The 12538-nt window shown below is 38.0% G+C and overlaps 1 protein-coding gene across 2 annotated transcripts in view; it reads right to left on the reverse strand.

Moving 5' to 3' along the window:
* sbm (L-type amino acid transporter sobremesa) overlaps positions 1–12538 on the reverse strand; it is a 78470-nt gene that overhangs the window by 12713 nt on the left and 53219 nt on the right. For both annotated transcript variants that reach the window (XM_071591599.1, XM_071591589.1), the window contains exons 2-3: positions 2498–2737; positions 9–110 (exon numbers count right to left, since the gene is read on the reverse strand). In XM_071591599.1, the coding sequence (XP_071447700.1) occupies positions 9–110; positions 2498–2737 (342 nt within the window). The remainder of the gene's footprint in view (positions 1–8; positions 111–2497; positions 2738–12538) is intronic.

The following is a 12538-nucleotide window of genomic DNA, read 5'->3' on the forward strand; positions in this document are numbered from 1 at the left end:
AAGATTACCTAAAAGGGATAATACTCCACAAGCAATCCATACGATGAGGCTCAAACCCACAGAGCCCGTTCGCACCAGTAGGCCAGCAGGCGACACGAAAATCCCAGAACCTGGAAGCAAAGAATGGCAAGTCAGTCGGCGGATCATTCACTTGAAAGAAAAAAATGAGGCATTCGATACATACTATTTGCACATCCTAAATAGACATTTGAGGGATCCATTAACGGAGGCCGAGCTCAGGTGTGTTGCGCAATAGACACCATCGGAAAAATTCGTGTGTGGAATAATTTCAAAAAGTTACGCCGGTCAATAAATCCTAAATAGATATTAATTTAAATTTGGATAATCAACTATTTCTACTATATAAATGATCAATTATTTTTATTTGCGATATTTCAATCATTTTTGAGCTTCATAAGGTCTGTGATATCAAGGGATAAATTATGCTAAATTCATTAGGGTTAGCGAGAGTCGTTTAATTCATTATAAAACGGCCATTTTCTAAATCCTCTTTTCTAAAACTGTCTGAATCATTTTATAGCAAATATAATTGTTGAATAGAAAGAGAGTCAAGTGTACGGTTTGAAATTAAATTTATCATGGAGATGTGCAGAAAACCATCACTTTCCCATTAATTTTAATACTGGAAGAAATATTGTTTTCATTTGTGCGTTAAAAAATTAAGTACTCCTGAAACATCAGATTATTACCATCTGGATACATGTCTCAAACACAGATTTCTTGTATTTATTTACAAAAATTGGCAAACGAAGTATTTGTAGTGAAACATCAGCTCCGATGGTATGTGAACGAGGAAAACATTATGCATTTGAAAAATAAGCGGTAACTCTGATGGTTCTCCTTTTTAGCTCTATGAATTCATAATTAAGGAGAATTGTACAACGGGAAGAAAAATTACTGTTAATGGTTTTCTGTACCGTCAGACATGCTATCGGGCCACTATTATTCTGATTGATGCGCATTGAAATCTTAGAGAATACATCTTTCGTAGTCTTTTTGTTATTATAAACCCTTAAGCTTACTTACTTGGCCTCATTCTTCTCTAAAAGAAACATCTAAAACTAGGTGCTATGGAGGAGAAATTCAAAAACGTCTGATAATATGTATTTATTTGAACTTTTCTTACTTAAATTGATTTAAAACATGTGTCTACATGTAAATCGTATAATAATTACATTTGAAGTTGATATATGCGTTGGATATCATTTCAGAGGAGGAATTTGCTGTAGTGTAGATCAATGGTAACGTAGTTTATTGAAGCCCTTCGCAAACAGAGGCGATCATGTAAAATAAAGTGTTTATTTGTGTTCACCGAAGTTTTTCTGTGTCATATTTATTTTTGCGAAAATAAATGGGACTGTGGAATTTATTCAGTGGACTATTCGCACATTTTTGTTAATGCTACCTCATAATCAATAATTAGCACATAAAATCGGTACGCTAAGTGAACGGCAACATTGGTCAGCGAGGGTGACAATGGCAATCCCGGCCTCAGACTCCTATATCAGTGCCGAAACTTCAGGAAACATTTCGTTTCAAAACTCTTCGCGAGACCTTTTATTCCAGAATATTTTCGAAAAATATATTGGCGAAAATAATCAAGTACCATGGTCGTTTCATCGAAACCTTCATAACGTCAAATTCAAATGTAATACGCCTTTTAGTCTTACCTTTAATGCGTGCCTGAGTATCTAAGAAGAAAGTGTTTGATCTTATTTACTGTGAAATTTCATTTCACTATTGAATTTAATGCCAACACATCAACGAAGTATTTCCTCTCTATTGGTAATGTGAACTGTATGGTCAAATTTTCCTTATTTTATTTGAAGAAGTGAATTTTCGGTGAACAAAATTTTACCCATGGAGTCTACCAGACAAAACTGCATGTTCATTTCTTATGTTCCCCGCCAGGGTCACTGGAGCATTGAACATGGAGAAGAATCATTGGTTCGTAACATATCACACGCAGTCTGACGCACCTTTTTGTATCGTTTAGTTACTCTCAACTTTTATGCGGTTATTGTTCTACCATGTCATCCCGATTTAATCAATTCGATTAGGCCATACCGCTATTTTCGTGAGTTGTTTGTTGCCTTCCAGGTATGCTTTCAAAATGTAATAATTTACCATGGACAGAGTGTATTTGATCTTATAATCCATGACTGTGAGATTAATGCCAAGGAGAACCGACTTCGTTAAATTTTTGCATTAATTCATTTTTTGTATGGAATTTTTAGTTGTGAACGTTGCCTCAACTCATTACAGTAGAAGTTCAGGCGTTTTACATTAATCAGGAGAAAAATGAAATGGATCAATGTTTATCTAATTGCAACCTTTGCTTCTCTTGAATTCCCTCGCGTATCTTTCTTCGGTGATTACTGTTTCATACAAGGGAAGCTGAGGCTTGAGACGAAGAGGACGGTTTTCGTGCAGTGAGGGTTCATGGGGGGAAAGGTCGAGTGCTGCATCAACTCACCGATCATTGTCCCGACGATTAGAGCCACCCCACTGATGAGTCCCACCCGTCTCTCGAGGTGAGGAGCGTCGTCCTTAGCTGAGCCCGGCCCCTCCAGCTCGTCTCCACCCCCGAGCCCCAACCCAACAATCTCCTGCCGCCCACCCGCCAACCCTTCGCTCTCTGCCCCCTCGAATCCGCCGGCCTCTGCATCCAGCCCGCCATTTCCCCAGCCAGCGCCGCCCTTGAAAGCTTCATTCCCTGTAACAGGAAAACGGCAGACGTCATTTAAGGAGGTACATAAATTCATGCGTCTTGTTAAGTGGGTCAAAGTCTCCTTGGAATTTTCACGCGGGCCAAATAATATCCTACATTACTCGTATACGTAATCTTTTCCAGCATACAGTATACCCCAGAGTACGTATATAGCATTCCACTATGAACAGTGGGCAGAAGTCATTGGGTTGATCGATTGTGACATCAATTACATACAGTATGTGTCTATGAAAGACAAGGGTTCAGTGGTAATTAGAAATTTCTATGACTCTGCTTAGCGATAATAAATATAAGATAAAAATGAAAAGTAAAAGTATAAGATATGCATCCACATTGGGAAGCTCCCACTAACCGGATGCCAAAGTAAGTGTTCTTATCCAAATGCAGATAATAATATTTAGAAAAATAAAATATGTATTCAAAAGTGAAGGAAATGAAGATTGTCAAATTTCGGAAAGATTACTACACAACTACTGCTGAAATTCACCATGGAAAAGTATTATTATAAAAAATCTTATTCAAATAAATAAGTAAAATCTATGTTTACCATTATTTTGGACATAAAATGCTAAAAAAAAGATTTCATGACAGCAAAAAATAATCGTGCTTAGAGAATTCCTATCGTCAATCTGGAGCTTTTCTTTTTTTCCTTAATTAAGTGGCGATTTTCATATGATTCTAGAAAAATCAACTACTTTTTATTTCTTGTGATTCTTTCATTCACATAATATCAGGAATTTCGTTTACATGCTTTAAATCTCTACGTAAGCGTGAAGTTACCCAAGTTTGAGGTAGATAGAAAACTTCGATCGGCAGTCTCTGGAGGTGAACATGAGGAAGAGTGAAGGGAATGTTGCTGAGTCGACGAGAGGCCATAATCGTCTCCTCCATGAAATTTGCTCAGGTGACAGATTGTTTGCCCGCTGAAGTTAACTCTCACTCTGCCCCAGGACGGAGAGGGAGCCGCGCCCCTCGGTTTACTGACGCATAAATTACCGGGGACACATCCCAGCTCCCTCAGTGTCCTCTTATTGGTATCTCTTCAGGATTCCACTATCGCCAACCCTTCCCCACCTTTTAACTTTTGTTCCTCTTCCGCTTCCTGTCTCCTCCCCTTGGATACTCTTATGAATCCGCTTGTCAAAAAGCCTTCCTCCGAGGAAAATGGCTTCTTCTAGGCCTCCCTACCACTGTCTGTCTATTGCTCATTAACACTAATCAGACAACCCTTGTTAGTTTTATCGCATGTTTACATAGTTACTCGGCCTTGAGCCATGATGATGTTGATCGTGTTCTCGCGTTGGTGGGATAATTATTCTGGAAGTCTGTTATTGACAAAAGAGAATATATCGTCACGAATACACCAGGAGCGCCCATGAAGTGCCTAACATAAAGCCTAGGAGTGCCTTCTAAGGTTTGTTGAGTGTTGGAGTTAAAAAATTGAAGTCAACAGTTAGATCAAAGAATGTTCCTATTTGTCATCATCAGTCAAATCGAACTACTTCAAGTATGAGTAACCAGAGAACTAACCCTCCTGAAGAATGAAGGATACTCACTTCTTTTTCAAGGTTGTAGTAATCATTAGTAAACTTTATGGAAATCAGACTGATTTCCTTGCACCAAGTATGGATCAGAATACCCCTGAAAAATCCTGCCGTCACCGGGATTTAAACCCAAGACCTCTGAATGGAAAGTCAGTACATTGGCCACCCCACCCTTTAAAAAATCCTGATTTCTGAGATCAGATAATAAGAGAGAGAAGAAACGATACCCCGAAGATTAAATAATGTAATAGTGTTCCAAAACACATGGCAAAACATTGAAAGATATTGGCGCATAATGCTATTCACGCATTGAAATCCTCGTGGAGGAAGACGTAGAGTTCACAAGGTGACGTATGATGTGGAAAAATTCATATGATGCCATAGCTTTCTAGAATGTGGTAGTATTTTCTGAGATCCTGCAATAGTCAAATTTATATTGAACCGTAAATTCTACTCAGGAAAATCCAATACGTATTGCATAAAACATTATCCATGTTCTTTGTTCGAATTCCTAGATTCTAGGATTCGAAGTTGTGGATATGTGCATTAGAGAAATCATGTTAAGATCTCTCGAAAGGAGAAAAACTAAATTATATCTGAATTTACGGGATGTAGAGGACATTTTTCGTGGAGCATAAAAATATATAGTTTTTATCTATTTATTACATTTGAAAAATCCAAAAAAATTTTCAGGAAGTGCAATAAGGAAAATAATTCAAGCAAAAGGCTATTCCTATGGGTGCACCTTAGTAGACGAATTCTAAGGTTGTATTCCGATTTTGGGAGTTTTTTGAAGTACTTCTTTTATTTACTATCATATATTTTGTTACTACCACATAAGAATACGAATATTGAATAAGTAAATATTTTACTCAATAATGTGCCTTATTCCACAGTGTTGCAGATATAAAGTAATTTAATTCTTTCTAAAATACCTTTCATAATTTATCTTATAGGAATGATACCATTTCCTTTATTTTTTATTCAAAATAAAATACGACAAAAATATTTATTACGGACATTTTCAAACAGATGGGGTAGTATCAGATTGCAACTTGGTGACACTGATTTTTGAAAGACAAATAAGGGGATTGTAACGTTCCACGCCAATGAAAATTAAAATATTCTAAAGAACAGACGTCCAAAATGAAGTTCTTTATTGGGATTTTGTTCGATTAACCTCGTAAGAAATACGAAGAGTGAACGAGGTACGATTCACAGAGAGAGAAGGCTTCATTTCACGCCCTCAGATTTGTCCGGTCGAACCGTAAAATCTTCATTCGTGTGAGTAAGAACACGAAAAAATCCCGTTGAAGCCCGGACTAAAATATACGTAAAGACGCACTTTAAATTACGCATGGGAATTCATCGCGCGCTGCGAGGACGAAAATCTCAAACTCGCGAGAGTACGACTTGAATCGGGACCGACGTTCTAAGGTACGATCGTATTCTACCTATCAAAGGGTGGGTGCGTCTGTTCGATATGTTACGATATACATGTATCCAGGCTGACATTTTTGAGTGATAATGGCACGAATTGTTCCAAAGAAACTGCGGGAGATGCCGCAACAGTAACTTTTAACGGAGTCATCCGCTAATGTGCATTTCAATGCAACAATTTCAGAGTTCATCCCAGTCAAGGCGTATGATTTGTACACTCTGAAATTGTTGCATTAGCACGAATTGTTTTCCAAAGGTACTGTTTAGAACAAAAGAACGACATTATTTCATAGTCTTTCGTAACATTTTCGTGAAACTTTCCTCTCCTTCTACAAACTGTTCAAATAAACACTTCGGTACCGCAAACAACCTCCGTTTTTTTGGGATCCCCCTTTCAGCTTCGATGAATATATTTTCTCATATTTGTAAACTGTACATGGTTTACATAAAAATACCTTCATATTGTATGTCTGTGTTTTGATGTCGATTATATCATACATTTGCCAGTGGCAATGAGTATCAAACCGCGTGCAGTGGTGGCAACACAATTTGACAGGGCCTTTGCTCTATTAATGTATACATTAATTTAAAAACTTCCAAGTGTGTAAAAAGACAGCTCAGGCTAATGAAAGGCAGCAACCTTTGAAAGGGTTTTTTCACTTTCTCTAATGGAGGACGTAGGTTATAGGGGCCGTCCGAATATCCCGGAAGGCTTTTTGCCGTCTCATTAGTCTTCCTTGCCGAGATTTAGAACGAATGTAACGTAAGGTGCATTATTGTATTATTACAGCCATATAATACACGTATATTTAATTATTTGATCACCAAAGAACACATTACAAATGCTTGCTAATAAAACTGTCGTACAATAATTATATAAGTACGAAGAACCTGTTAAAAGAGGTTTGAAATGTCTATTTCATTCCACTATATATATTAAGATAGCCGTAAATAAAAAAAAATTTACGGTAGTGAACACTTTTTTGAATAAAACTGGCAATTAAAGTTAACAGCAGGTAATCGTAATAAAAATTACTTTCGTCAAACGCAAATCGCTTTTTTTTAGAAAAGGATACCTGTTTGATGTATTAGTGGTAGGATCAATTATTTCGTAATATGAGGCGGGGACAGGTTCATATCTTCCATATCCTCATAGAAGGGGAGGAAAGAGTAAAAATAAATTTAAACAGACTTACGTAATTCAAAGACGACCCCATATGGAGGGTTTATTTCCCAATTAAAGAAGCTTCGAGTAGTTTTCAGCCATGCGGAATGTAACTCAACGAATTTCGTGTCCAGATTCCGTGGGGCATTTTTAATTTTATTTCCGTTTCGAATAACGTATTCGCTTAGGAATTAGGCACGTGCAAGGCATGGCAATTCTTATCTCTAAAAAATGCAGGTACAGAATAGCAGCAAAGAGTCATTTTTCGGCGCCAGTATGTTTTGGCAAACATGTTTGGCAAGCTCGGCGCAAAATTACGATATAACGATTATTGTCGACAGAAATGCAATAAAAGTATCGTATCGAACCGTACTGATGGGGAAAGAAAGAAAACGAACTAAACAACGGGCGGGCGCATGGACCCAAACGGTAGGGGAGTGGAAGGTCAGGATAACGAGCTCGCTGGAGATGGAAAGGTCAAAAATGGAGGGGGAAACAAGGGACGGTATTCGGGGATGGGATGGAGGTCAGAAGTGAACTACGACGGGGAGAGGGGGCGAAGTGGTCTGATGGAAGGGTTGATTTGTGAGCGGGGTGAGGATGGTTGCGGTTGGCTGTGGGTACCGGATTGGGACAGGGAAGGAACGGGGGATTGTTGGAAGGGATGGAAGGAGAGGTGGTGTTAGTGGGTGGGCGTGGCCTTGCGCTTGGCAGGTGGGGGCCGACGAAAATGGAAGACCGGGTCGACGGGAGGCGGCGGTCACGCCAACCAAAAACTCTCCAGAACACTTCACCCTCGGCGGTGGGAGTTTCTCCGACCTCGGATTGAGTCACGGCTTGCAGCAACTGACGTCAACCAAGGAGTAGAAGGCGTAAACGTATTAAGAAATACTTGTGCGGATAAGATGGTGAATTAATTGATTATGTATGTGTTTATTGTTTTCTATAGGTTTTAAAGTGCTGAGAGATTAAATAATATATTGAATAGAATGGAATCAGAAAATTTGAAGGTAATTATTACGAAAAGTTTGTTTTAACAAAGAAATAATCTCATGTTATTTGTCAAGCATTATTAGCGTCATCATAATCGAAGAGATTAGATAGTTTAAGATAACTTTCCTTTCCGAGCAAGTCGCAATATAAATATTTAGAAAATAGAAATTTTATGAGTATTGTTATAATTTTTATCGCAGCCTTCACTTCAGGCATTTGTGAATTGGAAATTCAGGTAATTTACTTTACGCTGATTATATGGCCTCAATAACATAAATACTTTTTCATTTTATATTGATTTGATTAACATTCAAATTATTTGAGAACTTTACTCGAGTATTGATGTACGGATAAAATTTGGCATCATGCAGATAGCGTATCACTGGTGGATACAAATATACCGCTTTGTAAAAATAGCCGGTTTAGTACTTCTTACGCTTTTATTTAGATTGATAGGGAATGGAAAATCTATTTAGATTGCGTTCGGACATCAGTGACACAGTTCTTCTTTCAGGATATATGCTGTATTGGTGAATATTTATTCTTTCATTTAAAAAAAACTCTTGAATGAATGAGTGTAGTGATAACGCTGTTTAGAATTTGAGTGTAGAAAGATCAATGGGAATCAGCATGTAGATATCCTGAGTCACATTTCCTTTTGAAATAGGAGTTGGAAAAGAGAATATTATCTCTCTGTCCCGTGAAATTTATTCGTTAAATATTACTGCATGATGACATTGCATATTATTATGACTAAATACTATATAGTTGGGAGGACAGAGCGGTCTGTTTGTTCAAACGTTCGGCTTAAATTTAGAATTCAATTTCCATTGACGCCGATAGAAAACTTCACCTAATGCAAACGGTGCGATGGACACTAGGGAACATGATTTTTCGAAGCTTCAAAGGATGGAATATCTGGAAGGGATGGAATAACTAGAAGATATTCAGAGATGGAATAGATTCCTCAAAAATACAAGTCCTTTCCAAAAAACATTCGAAAATGATATTTTACATGTTAAAACTATTTATAAGGTTAGGTTTAAACTGAGCAACAATTGTAATAACTTTTGTTTTATTGTAAAACTTTGTACGATTGAACTAAAGATACGTGGAAATTACTTTTAAATTGTGTTCCGCAACTTAGTTGGAAACCACAGGTGACGGAAGGTAAATCATGCTTAATTATTTACAGTTATGTTAGCCATCTATAAACTTATTTGAATTATTATATACATATACATTGGCAAATTTTCCTACTATGGAGGAAGTGTTGCGGTTTGTTGCATCGATTTAAGCAAAAAATAAATAAACTGTATTGATTAAAATTTTCACATAACGATATTTTCGGGCTTTTTCCATCGTCAAATATTATTCTGTAGGAATTGTCTAGAAAATGTTGGGATGGAGTGATAAATGCGATCTTTGTGTTATAGAATATTGTTTTTGTACATTAGTCAAATTCGAAAATGTATGGCACGAAAAAACAAGATAGCGACGAGATACTGACTCTATTGAGATGAGAATATAACATCTGTTTGGTGTGTCATCTCTGTTTTTATATGCCCAATCCAGTTTGTTTAAAAACTGTTAAACCATGGCGCTATATTTTTGAGTGCCACAGTAATCAATATAAATGATTCAGATAGTATTATACCCAGTTTTATTAGATTTAAAAAGTCCGAAAGTCCTCAAATTCTTCGGGAGAACATGATGAAATTTTCAATACCAGGAAAAAACAAAGGAAATTTGTAAGTGAAGGTATTAGGCTACCTTACATTCACGAGGGTTGCTATATTAAGACTTACAATGTTCCATGTTCTTTTGCTTGTCAAATGTACTCACATAATGGTTAGCCCTCATCATGTTAAGTAGGAACGTAGTAGGCGAAAGGATCCTATAATTAGATCGAGAAAGTTCTCCTATTTCGCCGTATTTTTTGCCACAACACCGGCAAACCGGCTGTCATTCGAAAAGGGTCACCCGAAAGTGAGTGCGGGCAGAATCCGAAAACATGGCCCCCGAAGAATTGAGGACGGGGTGTCCTTTCATTTGCTATCCAGCGAAGCGAGCGCGGATCCGACTACGACGTTTGTAAGAAAAAATAATGAAAACATGTGCAGGATTTCTCCACGGGGCCCAATCATAGTGGTCATTAATCTTCCCTCGTCTGTTTCCACGCTCGTCCCTCTATATCTGCCGTAAAACCATTACGGATAAAAATAGCGCTTCGTATTGTCGCAGTGTCTTCTCTCGCGCCGACCTGCCCTCCAATACGTGTCCCGCCGTTCCGCTCGTTACCCCGTCATTCTCTCGGAGAGGTGCGCTTGTTGGACTACCCTCTCTGCCATTCCCACCCTCCATGAGCCTCTCAGCCATCCTCTCCTTCCCCCCCCCCACTCTCCCTCGCTGTATCTCACGGGACCACTCTTGGGTTAACTTCATTTTTAATTTCTGCCGCTACGTTACCCCGTCGCGACGCCTCGACAAAATGCGTTTTCGTCGTTTCAGTGTTTGGTGATGTAGATGTATGTTTTTTCACGCGTTACACCGTTCGTTGTGGTGGAAATTTTTTTCCAACGAATCTTGCTCTGGTGCGAACGTATAAATCGTGAATTTCCATAATCAAGTGATGATTTCTACGTAAAAATGGCTGGATAATTCGTACCTCGGACTTGTCGAGCGTCGCCGTTTGGTTTTCAATGCTTCAAGGATTTTCCTTTATTACTGCCCCATATTTTAAGCTCAAATGGAGTAGTGAATGCTTGTGTAGAACATGGTGGTGGATTTTACGCAAATCAGTACGCAACGAGGAAATGTTTGGCGAAATATTACCTCTGGCTTTCAAGAATGTGAATTAGGGATTCTAGTAGTTTTTATTCTTTCGGATCCATCTAAAAGGAAGTTTTAGGCCCTACTTTAAATTCACAAGTGGTTATTTTGAAATCTTTTCATTCTTATGAACAGGTATTTGGCAAATCGGTGGGTGCGCAGGTGAATCGATCACTGTTGCCGTTTCTCCACAATCCTTAAGGTGATGGAAAGTGGACAACACGACAAACGGCAGTAATACCACAGTGAGAGCGAAAATTTAAAAACATGGCGTCAATTTTAACTGTGGGTAGTTTAAAGTATATCCGGAAAAGGTGAGCACCCATCGATGATTTTTTTCTTTCGCCACCTCCTATTTGGCATTTATATTTGATTCCTTATAGGCGATTTCACAGATTTTTTAGGTTTACACCGAACTATTGCGTTTAAATTATTTTGTTACGCGTCTCCGATGGAATCAACGCGGTTAGTTCATTGTTTTCAAATTCAACATATGTAGTGATGGTATGATGGGAGAGTAAAAGTGTCCATTAATAATAATGCCGTTATTTAAGAAAAAATAACTGATATTTCAGTCATTTATGTGCAATTCACTTCATGGGAATCGATTTATATCAGCTTACATTTTTTATTCCCTTTTTGTTTTCCCCTCTCTTTAATTCTCTCTGATACTCTCATTTCCCGTGGCCCCTCTCCTCTTTCAAATTTATTATCCTCCCTTCTTACCCTTCTCGAATATTCTATCGATCGCTAAGCTTTTCTGATCTAGCACAGAATTTATTAAGGTCATTGAATCATCAATCAATCATCAAGTCATTTATTAAGGTCAGAATTTATTAAGGTCTAGAATTCACCCTGTGATGGGGTGAGGGCTGTATAAAATTTCTCCCATTCCTTAAAAATTCACCCGAATATGGACAAATTGTTTCTTATTACATTTTTGCCAACAGCAACTAGGGTAATCACTTACGGAATTTTTGGTCCTGCTTGCTCTATGTTTTGAAATCTATGCCACAAGAAGGGAAATTTTTGATCAGCTCAAAACTTTCTCTTGTCTACCGTTTTGCCTTATTTTCGTCAAACTTCTCCACACCCTTATCTGAGTAATTGCTTTCTGGACTCGTCCCCTTTTCTCTAAGACCTTATTTCGGAACCATGAAACACCACACTTCATGATTAAGTCTTTATATATATATTTCTTTATACTACCTCTCCTAAACGTTCTATGCATTATTAATCATTAAAATCAATTGTTTTACTACTGTCCATACTAAGATATCCATTCCTAAATTCTTGTCATGTCATAGAGCACGCATTCAAACACTTTTGGTACTGTGATGCGCTCAGCATGATTGTTAAGGCGTGACTGACGGAGTAGTTAAAGTATGATCATCCGAAAATCTGACTTACACCCGGTCTCACCAAAAACAATCAGTACGAAACCGCCTATTATTTCCTGGTTTGAACATCTTTGGTATTCCTCAAATAGACGGTATGAGATTTATATTACGGCATCTCGTTTATGCCCGAGAAAATTGCAATTCAATCCGGAGTAAATAAATGTAGCGGATCATAGTGACAAATTATCAATGACTCATGATAAGGGTTGATAGACTGTGAAATAACTGAGGGTCATCGACTCCGAGATGAAACCGCCCCTTAAATCAGCACCCCACTCCTTTTTATTCCTCCCTGAATCTCTTTCCATGCCTCTCTCACCATTCCCTCGGTGTGTAAACAAAAAAACTGGAGATGACGGTCAAACTTTTCTCCTTTGTTCGTCCCATTTAATCATCTTCTAGCTTTGCTTGT

This window comes from Hetaerina americana, unplaced genomic scaffold, assembly GCF_022747635.1.
Source record: "Hetaerina americana unplaced genomic scaffold, ioHetAmer1.1.p SCAF_1, whole genome shotgun sequence".
Taxonomy (NCBI): domain Eukaryota; kingdom Metazoa; phylum Arthropoda; class Insecta; order Odonata; family Calopterygidae; genus Hetaerina; species Hetaerina americana.